We start from the raw sequence: 15,412 nt of genomic DNA, 5'->3' as shown, positions 1-15,412 counted from the left end.
TAGACCAGTGGAACAGAATAGAGAACCCAGAAATAAATGGATTGGCTGTAAATGCATGGAATTTTTGATTGTTTGGAGACAAGGTCTCACTCTGTCATCCAGCCTGGAGTGCAGTGGTATAATCTTAGCTCACTGCAACCTCTGCCTCTCAGGCTCAAGCTGTCCTCCCGCCTTGGCCTCCCAAGTAACTGGGACTAAGGCATGCACCACCACCCCTGGCTAATTTTGGTATTATTTGTAGAGACAGGGTTTTGCCGTTACACCCAGGGTGGTCTCAACCTCCTGGCCTCAAGTGATCCACTCGTCTCGGCCTCCCAAAGTGCATTACAGGCATGAACCACCACCATGCCCAGCCAATGCGTGGATTTTTAACACTGATGCCCAGAGCATACATTGGGGAAAGGATAGTCTCTTCAATAAATAATGCTGTAAAAACCGAATATTCACATGCAAAAGAATGAAAATAGACCTCTATTTCTTACCACATACAAGAATCAAATCAAAATGCATTAAAGACTTAAACATAAGGCCTGAACTATGAAACTACTAGATGAAAACATTGGGGACATGCTTCAGGACATTGGTTTAGGCAAAGATTTTTTGGGTAAAATCTCAAAAGTATAGACAGCAAAAGCAAATATAGACAAATGGGATTGCGTCAAGCTGAAAAGCTTCTGCACAGCAAACAGTCAACAGACTGAAGAGGCCACCTACAGAACGGGAGAAAATGGTTGCAAACTGCATTTTAGAAAGAATTAACAATCAGAATGTACAAGAACTCAATAGCAAAGAAACCAGATAATCTGATTTTAAAATGGGCAAATGATCTGAATAGACAGTCTCAAAAGAAGACATACTTAACGGCCAACAGGTGTATGAAAAAATGTTCAGCATCACCAATCATCAGGAAACTTCAAATCAAAACCATGGTGAAATACTGTGTCACCCCAGTTAAAATGGCTATCACCAAAAGGACAATAACAATGCTGGTGAGGATACAGAAGCAGGGGGATCTTCCACTAGTACATTGTTAGTAAGAATGTAAATTAGTACAGCCACTGTGGAAAACAATATGGCAGTTCTTCAAAAAACTGAAAATAGAACCGCTACACGATCCAGCAATCCACTGCTGGTTATATATCCAAAAGAAAATCAGTATATCAAATCAAAAAGGGATATCTGCACTCCATGTTCATCGTAGTGCTCTTTACAATAACCAAGATACAGAATATGTCCAGTGGGTGAGTGGATAAAGAAAATGTGGTCTATATACACAATGGAATGTTACTCTGCCTTAAAAAAGAATGAAAAGTAATTTGCAACAATATGGATGGAACTGAAGATTATTAAGTGAATAAGCCTGGCACAGAAAGACAGATACTGAATCTTCCCACTTGTATGTGGGAGCTAAACAAGTTGGTCTCAGGAAAGTAGAGAGTAGAATGGTGGTTACCAGTGGTTGGGAAGGATGTTGGGGATAGGGAGTGAAGAGAGATTGGTTGATGGTACAAAAATACAGTTAGAAAGAGTAAGTTCTAATGTTCCTTATACAATGGGGTGAATAGTTAATGATAATTTATTGTATATTGCAAAATAGCTAGAAGAGTAGTTAATGATAATTTATTGTATATTGTAAAATAGCTAGAAGATTTATAATGTTCCCAACTCAAATAAATGTTTGAAGTGATGGATATCCTAATTACCCTGATTTGATTATTACACATTTTATTGATGTATCAAATATATATACCCTATAAATATGTATAATTATATATCAATAAAAATAAATTTTAAAAGCAATTAACATTGATAAATTTGCTTTATCACATATTTGCCCATCTGTCCATCTATCCGTCCGATTTACTACATTGCATTTCAACGTAAGTTGAAGACGGCAGTACATTTTACCTTAAATATTTTAGCTGCATGCTTGATTCTAGAATTCACATTCAAAAATTAAACTAATATTATTTATTAGACAAATTAATTGCAAGTAAGGTTTAAAAGGCTGAATGTGACTACAAAGAAGTTTGAAATTTTCTGTCTAAGGTTAAAGAATATTCTCTTGTTCAAAATATTGGCTGGGCGTGGCAGATCACTTGAGGTCAGGAGTTTGAGACTAGCTTGGTGAAACTCCATCTCTACTAAAAATAAAAAATTAGCCTGCATGGTGGTGCGCTCATATAATCCCAGCTACTTGGGAGGTTGAGGCGGCCGAGAAGCAGAGGTTGCAGTGAGCTGAGATCACTCCACTGCACTCCAGCCTGGGCAACAGAGTGAGACTCCTTCTCACACACACAAAAAAAAAACCCAAACAGTCTGGGCGCGGTGGCTCACGCTTGTAATCCTAGCACTTTGGGAGGCCGAGGCGGGCACATCACCTGAGGTTGGGAGTTTGAGACCAGCCTGACCAACATGGAGAAACCCCGTCTCTACTAAAAACACAAAATTAGCTGGGCGTCGTGGCGCATGCCTGTAATCCCAGCTACTTGGGAGGCTGAGGCAGGAGAATCACTTGAACCTGGGAGGTGGAGGTTGCAGTGAGCCGAGATCGCACCATTGTGCTCCAGCCTGGGCAATAAGAGCAAAATTCCATTTCAAAAAAAAAAATTAATGGGGCTGAGTGCAGTGGCTCACAACTGCAACTCCAGCACTTTGGGAGGCCTAGCCTGGAGTTTGAGACCAGCATCAACAACATAGAGGGACCTCATCTTTACAAAAAATTAAAAAATTAGCCAGGCATGGTGGCACACACCTGTGGTCCCAGGTACTTGGGAGGATGAGGCAGGAGGATCACTTGAATCCAGGAGGTAGAGGCTGCAGTGAACCCATGTTCATGCTACTGCACTCCAGCCTGGGTGACAGAGTGAGACCCTGTCTCTTTAAAAAATTATATATATACACACACGTACACATATGCACACATATAATAGATATTACAGTGAAGTACTTTTCAACTGTTCACAACAGAGGATGGGGAGGCACGTGAGAGGGATGAAATCCGGCATGACAGGCGAAAAGAGAGACAGCATGACCGGAATCTTTCCAGGGCAGCTCCTGATAAGAGGTAGGTGTTATTTAAGATACGTACCAATCATGGAGGCTGGGCACGGTGGCTCACCCCTGTAATCCCAGCACTTTGGGAGGCCGATGTGGGCAGGAGATCGGGACCATCCTGGCTAACATGGTAAAACCCCATGTCTACTAAAAGTACAAAAAATTAGCCAGGCGTGGTCATGGTGGGTGCCTGTAGTCCCAGCTACTTGGGAGACTGAGGCAGAAGAATGGCGTGAACCCGGGAGGCGGAGCTTGCAGTGTGCTGAGATGGTGCCACTGCACTCCAGCCTGGGCAGAGCACGATTCTGTCTCACAAAAAAAATGATAGGTACCAATCATGAAGAGTGGCCTTTTTGTACCTTTTAGAGCAGAGTTTTAGTCCACTAAGATCAGTTTTGCTTCTCTCCCTTTCTTCTTCAGTTTGATAACTTAATACATTAGCACTTAATTTTCTTATACTTAACTTTGTCTTAGCTCTAGTTGACTGTCTTTGGAATTAATCTTTTCTTCCATCACTTAACTCAGAATTGAGAATGATGGGAATATGGAAAACAGAATTGAGATCAGATTTTTGAAAAGGATGTAGTAGTAAATTTGGACTGTTATAGTCGGTTCTTTTCCTACCTTAAATGGTGAGACAAATGGATTATGTGCCTCTTTAGACAGGAAATAAGCTGTCATGCTTTTACTGAGATAATTTTGTATGCATAGTACTGCATCTAGTACAATTGAGGAGAAGAGCAGTTTTGAAAGAAGTGAAAATCAGCTCATTCTTAGCAGAAGTTTAACTTACAGTTCAGAAAGACAGAGCTATCCATAAAATAATTTGAGAAAATTTGCAAAGCACTTTTAGTAAATATAAATGTATGGAACAAACTAAATACATATACGAGGGCATAGAGTAAAGTAGGGATTGGGGAAGTTTATGGCTCACCACAGGTTGAGGACTTAAAGTTCTGAAAAGTAGAGAAAATGCTGCAATACAAAGGTGGAAATCTGAGTGAGGGTTAAATGCAAATATAAAATATTTTCTTCCCAAATGAACAGTTTTCTATGCTCTGATCATCCCATGAGCCTAATACATTTTTCAAGTCATAATTTTAAACACAAAAAAGAGGCTGGGCACAGTGGCTCACACCTATAATCCCAGCACTTTGGCAGGCCAAGGCGGGCGAATCACTTGAGGTCAGGAGTTCAAGACCAGCCTGGCCAACATGGTGAAACCCCCTAAAGTGGCTATCAGAATTGACAACACAGAAAAGCTGTAAAATTGTAACTGGATGAAAATGAAATAGCCTGTAGAAATCATTTTGTGACCAGAGTTTTTAGTAAAATAAGTAATGACAGTTACCATGGTTTCATTGGGATATAGATTGGATGTATAATGAAACAGCCAGGAAACCAAATTAATTTGAATGTCAAAAATCATACTAATTCAGTCATTGACATGTTTCCCTGAAAATTCTGGTGGGATAAAATTACTAAATGTAGTTAGATAAAAGAGCTGTTTCTAGCTTATTTAAAATGATTCCTGTGCTACATCTAAATTGTATCCACTTCCCCAACCCCCAAACCATCATATGATAGTAAATATAGACCATAGCAATTTTATATCTCAGCATGGTTGTAAGGTGATTGCTTATATTAAAGAATTCCATGTCAACGAATCTGTTAGATGTTCTTTTGAGCTAACAGGATGTCCTAATTGTAAAACTCTCCCTCTAATCTTGAAATGCTTTATAAGGGCTGCCAACTTGATTATGTATTATCAAGGAATATACATTCACAAGATGTGAATGTGACATATTCATGTCCTTTGCTTCTGAGATTGGTTGTATTTCTATTGAACATACTCAGTTTGTCTATAAAGAGTTTTCAGTTAGTGATGTCGTTTCAAAATAGGTCGAAACTTCAGAGAAATGAAAATCGGGATATCAGTGAAGTCATTGCTCTCGGTGTTCCTAATCCTCGGACTTCCAATGAAGTTCAGTACGACCAAAGGCTCTTCAACCAATCCAAGGTACAAGTTTAGGAACAGCGTATTGTTGTGTTGATGTGAATACCTATCCTCAGGGAAACGAAAATTACCATACTTCGTATTTGGATGTAAATGCCAGCATAACGACAAAAAAATTGGAAGTTGTATGTTGAAACTTGAGACAAAGATGAAACAGTTCTGATTTTAACTTCTTACAGTGGACTGAAATTTGAGACACTAGAAGAAGAAAGAAATTAGGTGATTAAAAACTTGGTGCTGTGGTATGTCAATCTTTTGTTTTTAAAATAGAACCAGGGAGGCCAGGCACGGTGTCTTTTGCCTATAATCCCAACACACTTGGAGGCCAAAGCAGGCAGATCACCTGAGGTCGGGAGTTTGAGACCAGCCTGGCCAATTGTGGTGAAACCCCAGCTCTACTAAAAATACGAAAATTAGCCAGGTGTGGTGGTACATGCCTGTAATCCCCACTACTTGGGAGGCTGAGGCACGAGAATTGCTTCAGCTTGTGGTGAGCCAAGATTGTGCCACTGCACTCTAGCCTGGGTGACTAAGACTCTATCTCAAAAAAATAAAATAGAGCCAGTATCCTACAAAAGTGCCCCTTGGGTTTTTTGTTGTTGATTTTTGGCCTTTTTTTTTAATGCTATAGAAATATGTCAATTTGGGAATCTTTTAAAAATGAAGCTGTAAAACTGGATTAAAGTACTAGGCTGGCTGTCAGGAAATCTGATTTCTAGTACCAATTGCCATTAGCTAACTAGGACACTTTAAGCCTGGGAAAACACAGTGCAGGCGCGTGCACACACACACACACGCACACACACACACACACACACACACAAGGTAAGGATACAGAGGTGTAAATTCTACTGGAAAGTGGAGTGGCAAACTTTATGACTTGGAGGTTTTAATTAAGCTCTTCTAAGTGATAATTTATTAGGTGCATTTTATATTCTTGGCATTGTTCTAAGTCTTGTTATTATCTCAATTCTTACAAAAATCCTTTGAAATAATACTATTATCTCTTATGTTATAGATGAGGAAATTGAAAGCACAGGTTTACCCTTGAGTGTGACTGATGGAATTAAGATTCAAGTCTGGATTTCAAAGCTTTTTTTTTTTTTTTTTTTTTTTCTGAGATGAGAGTCCTCACTCTGTCACCCAGGCTGGAGTGCTGTGGCGCCATCTTGGCTCACTGCAATCTCCACCTCCCAGGTTCAAGGGATTCTCCTGCCTCAGCCTCCTGAGTAGCTAGGATTATCACAGGCACATGCCACCACGCCTGGCTAAGTTTTGTATCTTTAGTAGAGACAGGGTTTCATCATGTTGGGTCAGGCTGGTCTCGAACTCCTGATCTTGTGATCCTCCCGCCTTGGCCTCCCGAAGTGCTGGGATTACAGGCGTGGGCCACTGTGCCCAGCACATTTCAAAGCTTTCTTAACCACTATACAATGGCAGCTTACCAGCTGCGCAAAGGGATGTAGGGGTGAAATTTCACGTAAGTAAATTTTTCAAAATAATCACCTGTTAGAAGCTTAAGCTTAAAACATTTAAAAATTGTGATGAAAATATTTCTGGCTGGGCACTGTGGCTCACACCTGTAATCCTAGCACTTTGTGAGACCTAGGCAGGCAGATTGCTTGAACCCAGTGTAAGACCAGCCTGGGCAATATGGCAAAATCCTGTGTACAAAAAATTAGCTGGACATGTCGGCACACACCTGTACTCCTAGCTACTTGGGAGGCTGAAGTGGGAGGAACACTTGAGCACAGGGAGGTTGCAGCTCCAATGAGCTATATGGCGTTTTGTGAGACCAAGGCAGGCAATCACCTGAGGTCAGTTCAGGACCATCCTGGCCAACATGGTAAAACCTTGTCTCTACTAAAAATATAAAAATTAGCCGGTGTGGTGGCACGTGCCTGGAATCCCAGCTACCTGGGAGGCCGAGACAGGAGAATCGTTGGAACTGGGAGGCAGTGGCTGCAGTGAGCCAAGATCACGCCACCGCACTCCAACCTGGGTGACAAAGCGAGACTCCGTCTGAAGAAAAAAAAAAAAAGAATCCAAAGTTGTTATGAACAGTTTATGTGCTAGCAGTTTTTTAATGACCTTTTTTTAATTTGCAGTTCAGATTGTTGAAAATGTGAGCTAGTTTAGCAAGGGTTTACTGTAAACATGTTATGATTCAGCTTTTGATAAACAGTGTTTACACTCTTAATGTCATCCATTTTCCCACAGGGTATGGACAGTGGATTTGCAGGTGGAGAAGATGAAATTTATAATGTTTATGATCAAGCCTGGAGAGGTGGTAAAGATATGGCCCAGAGTATTTATAGGCCCAGTAAAAATCTGGACAAGGACATGTATGGTGATGATCTAGAAGCCAGAATAAAGACCAACAGGTACCATTCCATACAACTCAATTTCAGTGTTTACACTGGTGAAAACAAAGTAGTTCATAGTCTTTTCTCTTTTTCCCTAGATTTGTTCCCGACAAGGAGTTTTCTGGTTCAGACCGTAGACAGAGAGGCCGAGAAGGACCAGTTCAGTTTGAGGAAGATCCTTTTGGTTTGGACAAGTTTTTGGAAGAAGCCAAACAGCATGGTGGCTCTAAAAGACCCTCAGATAGCAGCCGCCCCAAGGAACATGAGCATGAAGGCAAGAAGAGGAGGAAGGAGTAGACACAGGTCTTTTCATAGTGAATGAACTATTACCCATTACCCTAATGATGCAAGTCATATGGGGGAACACTTTGTAAATGGTCAGGATAAAAAACAAATCTGGGTGCCGGATCCCAGCACTACTTTTTATTACCGGAGAATGGGGGGGGATAGAAAATTCTACTTTGAATTATTTAGTTTTTTTAAAGAGTGGGTTGTGTTTGTGCTTCTCCTACCTTTCAGCATTTATAGAACATGCTGCCCCACATACAAAGTCAAGACCACTTCCTTTTGTGTGACACTAGTAGTTTGGGGTTAATATTTTGTGTAAGAACAGCTGCATATGAGTAAAGTTAACCCAACCACAGTGAGGAGGATGTTCACATACTGGAACTGTCCTGCCAAATAAATTTTGCCCCTGTTATGCTCTGTTTTAATTTGGAGTGGGCAAAGTAACCTCTTGCTTGGTGCAACTATTTGTTTCAAATAAAAACATTTAGACAAAATTCTCAGTTATGTTAACTTTATTAATAGGCTGCGATCTCAAAAATCTTACTCTTCATCATCAGATGTTTGCAGAACTTTTGGCCTTTTAGCTTGAACCTGGACCTGAAAAAAATAAGCACTGTAAGGAAGGAAAGGCAATGTCTGCAAAAACATTCAAACTGAAAATCGCTTTTTTATTAGGGAATCAGTATGAATAACTCAGGCAGTTTTTATTTGTACCTTGTTCTTTTGTTTTCTCCTCAAATTCCTTTTACCATCTTTCTTGATACTATGACTCCCTAACCCTCAATTAAAAATTGTAAATCAGGCCAGGAGCAGTGGCTCAGGCCTCTAATCCCAGCATTTTGGCAGGCTGAGGCAAGAGGATTGCTTGAGGCCAGGAGTTCAAGACCACCCTGCAACATAGCAAGGCCCTGTCTCATTAAAAATAAATTTAAAAATAAAATAGTAAATCAATTTGGCCCAAGATCACATGGTGGGAAAGCCAAGATTTCAGCCCCAGCTTGCCTGACTTGAAAAGTAGACTGCTGGCTGGGTGCGGTGGCTCATGCCTGTAATCCCAGCACTTTGGGAGGCCGAGGCGGGTGGATTGCCTGAGGTCAGGAGTTCGAGACCAGCCTGACCAACATGGTGAAACCCAATCTCTACTAAAAATACAAAAAATTGGCTGTGTGTGGTGGCACATGCCTATAATCCCAGCTACTCGGGAGGCTGAGGCAGGAGAATCACTTGAACCCAGGAGGCGGAGGTTGCAGTGAGCCGAGATCGCACCATTGCACTCTAGCCTGGGCAACAAGAGCGAGACTGTCTCAAACAAACAAAAAGAAAAAAGTAGACTGCTATGTCCACTGTGTTTTATAAACTGGTCACTCTACCACCCCCCATTCTTTTTCTTTTTTTTTTTTTTTGAGATGGATTTCGCTCATTGCCCAAGCTGGAGTGCAATGGCGCGATCTGTCTCCCGGGTTCTTCTGCCTCAGTGTCCAACCTGTCTCCCGGGTTCTTCTGCCTCAGTGTCCTGAGGAGCTGAGACTACAAGCATGTACCACCATGCCCAGCTAATTTTTTTTGTATTTTTAGTAGAGACGGGGTTTCTCCATGTTGGTCAGGCTGGTGTCAAACTCCCAACTTCTGGTGATCCCCCCCACCTCAGCCTCCCAAAGTGCTGGGATTACAGGCGTGAGCCACCGCACCTGGCCTACCACCCCACCATTCTAACAAGCATTAAGGTAGCTTCAGTTACAAATCTCTCAAAAGTCCCCATCATTCCACATTTATGACCTATTTAATTGATACATAATTAAATAGTACCTACATGTATATATGTATCTGGTATAGAAAAACAAATTTACCTTTACTCCATCTATAATATGATATTCCTGTTGTAGTGCATTCTGAAGTTCTTCTTCTGAAGAAAACTGAACCCAGCCCAAACCTCTGTGAAAGCCAGTCTCCTTGTCCTAAAAATTCAAAATATAGGAAAAGATTAATCATGAACTTGAGAAAGTTTCCATGAGCTCCAAATCAAACTACCAACTTTTCATCTGCCAAAATCAGATTTTTTTTTTTTTTTTTTGAGGCAGGGTCTTGCTCTGTCACCAAGGCTGGAGTGCAGTGGTATGAGCCGGACTCACTGCAGCCTCAACTTCCTGGGTTCAAGCAATCCTCCCACCTCAGCCTCTTCAGTAGCTGGGATCACAGGTACATACCACCATGTCTGGCTCATTTTTTATATTTTTTGTAGAGACAAAGTCTTGCCATCTTACCCAGGCCGGTCTCAAACTCCTGGGCTCAAGCAGTCTTCCCATCCGGGCCTCCCAAAGTGCTAGAATTACAGGCGTATGCCAGTATGCCCAGCCAAAAATCGATCACAGACATAAGTGTCAGTAACCTTGCTTTACACCCTTCCCGATTACCCAAAGCTAAATCCCTGTTGTTAAACTTCCTGTTTTCCTTGCTGCCATTAGAGAAGATATGGGTCATGAGCTTTCTGTGTCATTCTAGATGCAAACCATACTAACAGTATTAGCTAAGGGAAATTTTGATCAGTATTTTTGTTCTAAGCCTCGTTTCTGGAAACTAGAAAATTAAGCCTCAAAGGCTTGTTGCACTCATTTTTGAATCCAGTCACCCTCATCACCACCACGACTATCATATGTGCCTAATGAAAAACAAGAAAAGATTATATTTAGCCCTTACTTAACCTAGTTATAGACTTCTGGTTAATTTAAACAATTTTGCTACTTTCCCTTGTGCAAAAGTTTCAACCTATATATCACATACAGAAAACAGATTCTAGAGTGCTTGGATGTACCCTGCCCCTCCAGCCCTTCAACAGAAAACAGGTATTAAGATGTCTAGTCCCTGTAGATGACAAACTGGTCCTCATTAGTCTCATTCAAGTTATGCTGTGCTTTGCCAAAAAAAATCAAAATCTTGGCCGGGCGCGGTGGCTCAAGCCTGTAATCCCAGCACTTTGGGAGGCCGAGACGGGCGGATCACAAGGTCAGGAGATCGAGACCATCCTGGCTAACACGGTGAAACCCCGTCTCTATTAAAAAAAATACAAAAAACTAGCCGGGCGAGGTGGCGGGCACCTGTAGTCCCAGCTACTTGGGAGGCTGAGGCAGGAGAATGGCGTGAACCCAGGAGGCAGAGCTTGCAGTGAGCTGAGATCCAGCCACTGCACTCCAGCCTGGGCGACAGAGCCAAACCCCTTTTCAAAAAAAAAAAAAAAAAAATCAAAATCTTACAATTGCTCCTATACGTGAAGGATAACTTTATAAGGAATAACCTAGAATACAAGAGAAGTTTCTGGTGATGTCCCAATGATCCATTCATTGTAGATAAGACAATTTCTAAAGCATTCCTTTACTGTCATGTGACCACTTCCACAGTCAAAGGCATTAAGTTTATAAAACAGGCCAGGTGCAGTGGCTCAATCCCAACACTTTGGGAGGCTGGGGTGGGTGGATGGCTTGAAGTCAGGAGTTCGAGACCAGCTTGGCCAACATGGTGCAACTCCATCTCTACTAAAAATACAGAAATTAGCCAGGTGTGGTGGCACATGCCTGTAGTCCCAACTACCTGGGTGACTGAGGAAGGGGGATCACTTGAACCCAGGAGGCAGAGATTGCAGTGAGCTGAGATAGCGCCTCCGCACTCCAGCCTGGGCGACAGAGCAAGGCTGTCTCAAAAAAAAAAAAAAAAAACTCAGTCCAGGTGCGGTGGCTCATGCCAGTAATCACAGCACTTTGGGAGCTAAGGTGGGTAGACTGCTGAAGTCCAGGAGTTGCAATATGGTGAAGCCCAATTTCTACAAGGAATACAAAAACTAGCCGGGTGTGGTAGCACATGACTGTAGTCCCAGCTACTCAGGAGGCAGAGGCAGGAAGGATCCCTTGAACCCAGGAGGTCAAGACTGCAGTGAACGTGATTGTGCCACTGCACTCCAGCCTGATGACAGAGTGAGACCCTGTCTCAAAATAAGGAACCAGGATTTCCAACTTGAGTACAATGAATTTAACAAAAAATTATTTTTAGTCATATTTTATTTTGTTTTACCAACATCAAAGCTGCCTTTTATTTAAATCTAAGATCTATTCTTTCCAGGTCCTACTTTATTTATGGACCAAGAAAAACCTATTAATTTTTTTTGCAAGGAACTTTTAATTTAAATGCTCTTGAAAAAATTGAAGTTTTCATGCTTATAGAAAACATTTCATCTCCATAATACACGTGCTCAATTTTTCTATTCAACTATATAAAATTCCATTGCATCAGTGACTTAATATCTAATCAATCCCAGTGATGAACATTTAGGTTTTTTCTTCTTACTTGACATTAAGCAATGCTGCTTTGGAATATTCTTGACCACACATTTCTGTAGGATAAATTCTTAGAAAAGTAACTGCTAGATCAAAGCAAATATAAATTCTTAACTTTGGTATTTTGCCAACTACACATCAGAACTGAAGGTATCAGTTGAACTTCTCAACAACTTGAGTGCCAGATTCCGTACACCTTCACTGGCACTATATATAACTAATCTGTTAGTCTTTGGGAGTCAAGTAACATTAAACCAAGAATTAAGAATTTAAGTTCCTTTATGTTGTTATTTTACCACAGCCCTTACAGTGCTGCAAGGAAAAAAAGGTTTCAGTCAAGTGTGTGTAAACTTGTACTCACATCACACCCTAAAAAAGCCCACAGAAAAATAGTCCGGGATAAATTTATAGGCTGATTTCGAGACCCTCCCAAGAAAGCAAAGGAAATGTAATATAAAAATACTGTTTTATTAGTTATAAATCTAAAAAAGAAAATGGTACTCAATGAAGATAAAACTTAAAATATCCTCTGCCAATTATTAGAAATCTCAAGTCCTTATTAGAATACTGTAGTAGGCAGAATTCTAAGATAGGTCCTATGATCTCCATGCATTCCCCATGTCACACCCTATATAATCCCCTCCCCTTGAGTGTAGGCAAGACCTGACTTGCCTCTAACCAAAAGAATACAGCGAAAGTAATGGGATGTCACTCCTGTGATTACGTTCAATGTAAGATGCCATCTTAGCATACTGGAGAAGTCCTTGCTGGCTTTAAAGAAGCAAGCTGCCATGTTGTAAGACAGCCTACAGATAAACCAGGTAACAAGGAACTGCAGGGAGTTCCTAGGTGAGAGCAGCTCCCAACTCAGAGCCAAAGGTCGGCAAGAAAACAGACCTCAGTCCTACAGTTAAAGATGAATTCTGGCCGGGCGCGGTGGCTCACACCTGTAATGCCAGCATTTTGGGAAGCCCAGTGGGTGGGTCACTTGAGGTCAGAAGTTCAAGACCAGCCTGCCCAACAGAGGGAAACACCAGCCTGCCCAACAGAGGGAAACTCCATCTCTACTAAAAATACAAAAATTAGCTGGGTGTGGTAGCGCGTGCTGTAGTACCAGTTACTCAGGAGGCTGAGGCAGGAGAATGGCTTGAACCCAGGTAGCAGACGTTGCAGTAAGCCGAGATTGCGCTACTGCAATCCAGCTTGGGCAACAGAGCAAGACTCCATCTCAAAAAAAAAAAAAAATTTTGTCACCCACATGAGGGAGCTTGGAAGTCAGTCTTTTTCCCCAGTAGACCCTTTGATGAGATGCACTACAGCCCCAGCTGACACGTGGAATATATAGCTATGTGAGACCCTAAGGAGAGGACCCAGCTAAACTGTGCTCAGCTGTGAGATATGTGCTGTTTTGAGCCATTATGCTTGTGATATTTTGTTATACAATAAAAAAACTAACACAAATACCTATGATAAAGCCTTTTCACTTTTTAATCAGTATCACTCAAAATGTTATCAATGGACTGTAGGACGGGCACAGTGGCTCACGCCTGTAATCCCAGCACTTTGGGAGGCCAATGCAGGATGATTGCCTGAAGCCAGGAGTTCAAGATCAGCCTGGGCAACATGGCAAGACCCCCATCTCCATAAAAATAAGCCAGTACAGTGGCTCACACCTGTAATCTGAACACTTTGGGAGGCCGAGGTGGGCAGATAGCTTGAGCCCAGGAGTTTGACGAGACCAGCATAAGCAACATGGCCAAACCCCATCTCTACAAAAAATACAAAAATTACCCAGGTGTGGTGGCGCATGCCTGTAGTCCCAGCTACTCAGGAGGCTGAGGTGGGAGGATCACCTGAGCCTGGGAGGCAGAGGTTGCAGTGAGCCATGATCGCATCACTGCACTCCACCTGGGGTTATAGAGCAAGACCCTGTCTCTTAAAAAAAAGAAAATGAAAAAATTTTTCCAGCCTGGGCAGTATGGCAAAACCCCGTCTCCACTAATACCAAAAAAGTTAGCTGGGCATGGGGGCACATGTCTGTAGTCCCAGCTACTCAGGGGGCTGAGGTGGGAGGATCACTTAAGCCTGGGAGGCAGAGGCTGCAGTGAGATCAGGCCACTGCACTCCTGCAGGGGGACAGACCAAGACCCTGTCCCAAGATAGATAAATAAGAGTTTTTTTTAAACACTTTAAGCTTTTTTTTCTTTTTTAATTTTTGTGAGTGTATAGTAGGTGTATATATTTATGGAGCACATGAGATATTTTGATATAGGCATGCAATGTAAAATAAGCACATCATGGAGAATGTGGTATCTATCCCCTCAAGCATTTACCATTTGACTTATGGGGTATCCAAACCCTCAGGCATTTATCCTGAGTTACAAATAATCCAATTACACTCTTTGAGTTATTGTAAAATGTAAAATTATTATTGACCATAGTCACCCTGTTGTGCTATCAAATAGGTCTTATTCATTCTAATTTTTTTTTGTACCCATTAGCCATTCCCACCTCCCCCTACTTTTTCTTAATACTTACAAAAGGTACAATACACCTTTTTACATGTCCAAACTGTGCAAAGTATTCTTTCAGCTGACCTGTGTGGCAGAAGAAAACATATTAAAAGCAGTTACATTTTGGATTCTCTTAGATTGTAGAAAGAAACTAACAGTGGTCCCAGGGTCACCAGACTTCTTGTGGACAGGAACTACTTTGCATTTCCCTGAAGGCTTAAGATTTAGGAAGCAGCTATGGTACTGACTATAAAGTCACAATGTACCAGACTTCGTGGTGAGGAGGGGAGATGGACAGACAAGTTGTTGAGTTGGCTGCAGTCTCCATCCTCAGCAAACATCAAGTGTTTTCATCATATCGGTTACTGTGCGATGTGGACTATGATCCCTGTGAGCGGATCACAAAGAAGAAAAAGACCAATTACAGTCCAGTGTGTTTCCAGGTATACTGAAGATTTCCAAATAAAATCCCAACTTATTGGTCCTTCACAATTTAGTAAAATGAGTTGATCTCACCTACCCTTCCTGCCTTATTTCCCACTGCTGGTCCCTAGTTACTCTCTAGTACAACAAATTGAATTATCTGTATCTGTCCTGCGGATTACCCTCTTTGCATATGTTCTCTCCCCTCCGTATGGTGGTAATCCTATCTCCCCCTGCCTAACTTACAACTATAACTATTCTTCAAGACCCAAACCAAATACATCCACTGAGTATTATTTTATTGGGCTCCTATCACAATACAAGACAATGTACTAGCCCTGTAGGACTTCAAAGATTTGGAGTATATAAAGACTAAATCAAAAAGTGGGCAAAGGATATGAACAGACATTTCTCAAAAGAAGACAT

General features: G+C 41.6%; 2 protein-coding genes across 2 annotated transcripts in view; one reads left to right on the top strand and one right to left on the bottom strand.

Moving 5' to 3' along the window:
- SNW1 (SNW domain containing 1) overlaps window positions 1–8,222 on the top strand; it is a 45,205-nt gene extending 36,983 nt beyond the window's left edge. Inside the window, exons 11-14 of the mRNA XM_017880652.1 lie at window positions 2,971–3,067; window positions 4,960–5,077; window positions 7,295–7,458; window positions 7,539–8,222. Coding sequence (XP_017736141.1) covers window positions 2,971–3,067; window positions 4,960–5,077; window positions 7,295–7,458; window positions 7,539–7,737 — 578 coding nt within the window. The 3' untranslated portion in view covers window positions 7,738–8,222. The remainder of the gene's footprint in view (window positions 1–2,970; window positions 3,068–4,959; window positions 5,078–7,294; window positions 7,459–7,538) is intronic.
- Window positions 8,223–15,412, bottom strand: part of SLIRP (SRA stem-loop interacting RNA binding protein) — a 9,864-nt gene continuing 2,674 nt past the window's right edge. Inside the window, exons 2-4 of the mRNA XM_017880654.1 lie at window positions 14,589–14,647; window positions 9,576–9,683; window positions 8,223–8,325 (exon numbers count right to left, since the gene is read on the bottom strand). Of these exons, the coding sequence (XP_017736143.1) occupies window positions 8,269–8,325; window positions 9,576–9,683; window positions 14,589–14,647 (224 nt within the window). The 3' untranslated portion in view covers window positions 8,223–8,268. The remainder of the gene's footprint in view (window positions 8,326–9,575; window positions 9,684–14,588; window positions 14,648–15,412) is intronic.

This window comes from Rhinopithecus bieti, unplaced genomic scaffold (assembly GCF_001698545.2).
Source record: "Rhinopithecus bieti isolate Rb0 unplaced genomic scaffold, ASM169854v2 scaffold_11380, whole genome shotgun sequence".
NCBI lineage: Eukaryota > Metazoa > Chordata > Mammalia > Primates > Cercopithecidae > Rhinopithecus > Rhinopithecus bieti.
The sequence above is the reverse complement of the archived record's forward strand: the minus strand, read 5'-3'. Positions and strand labels throughout refer to the sequence as shown.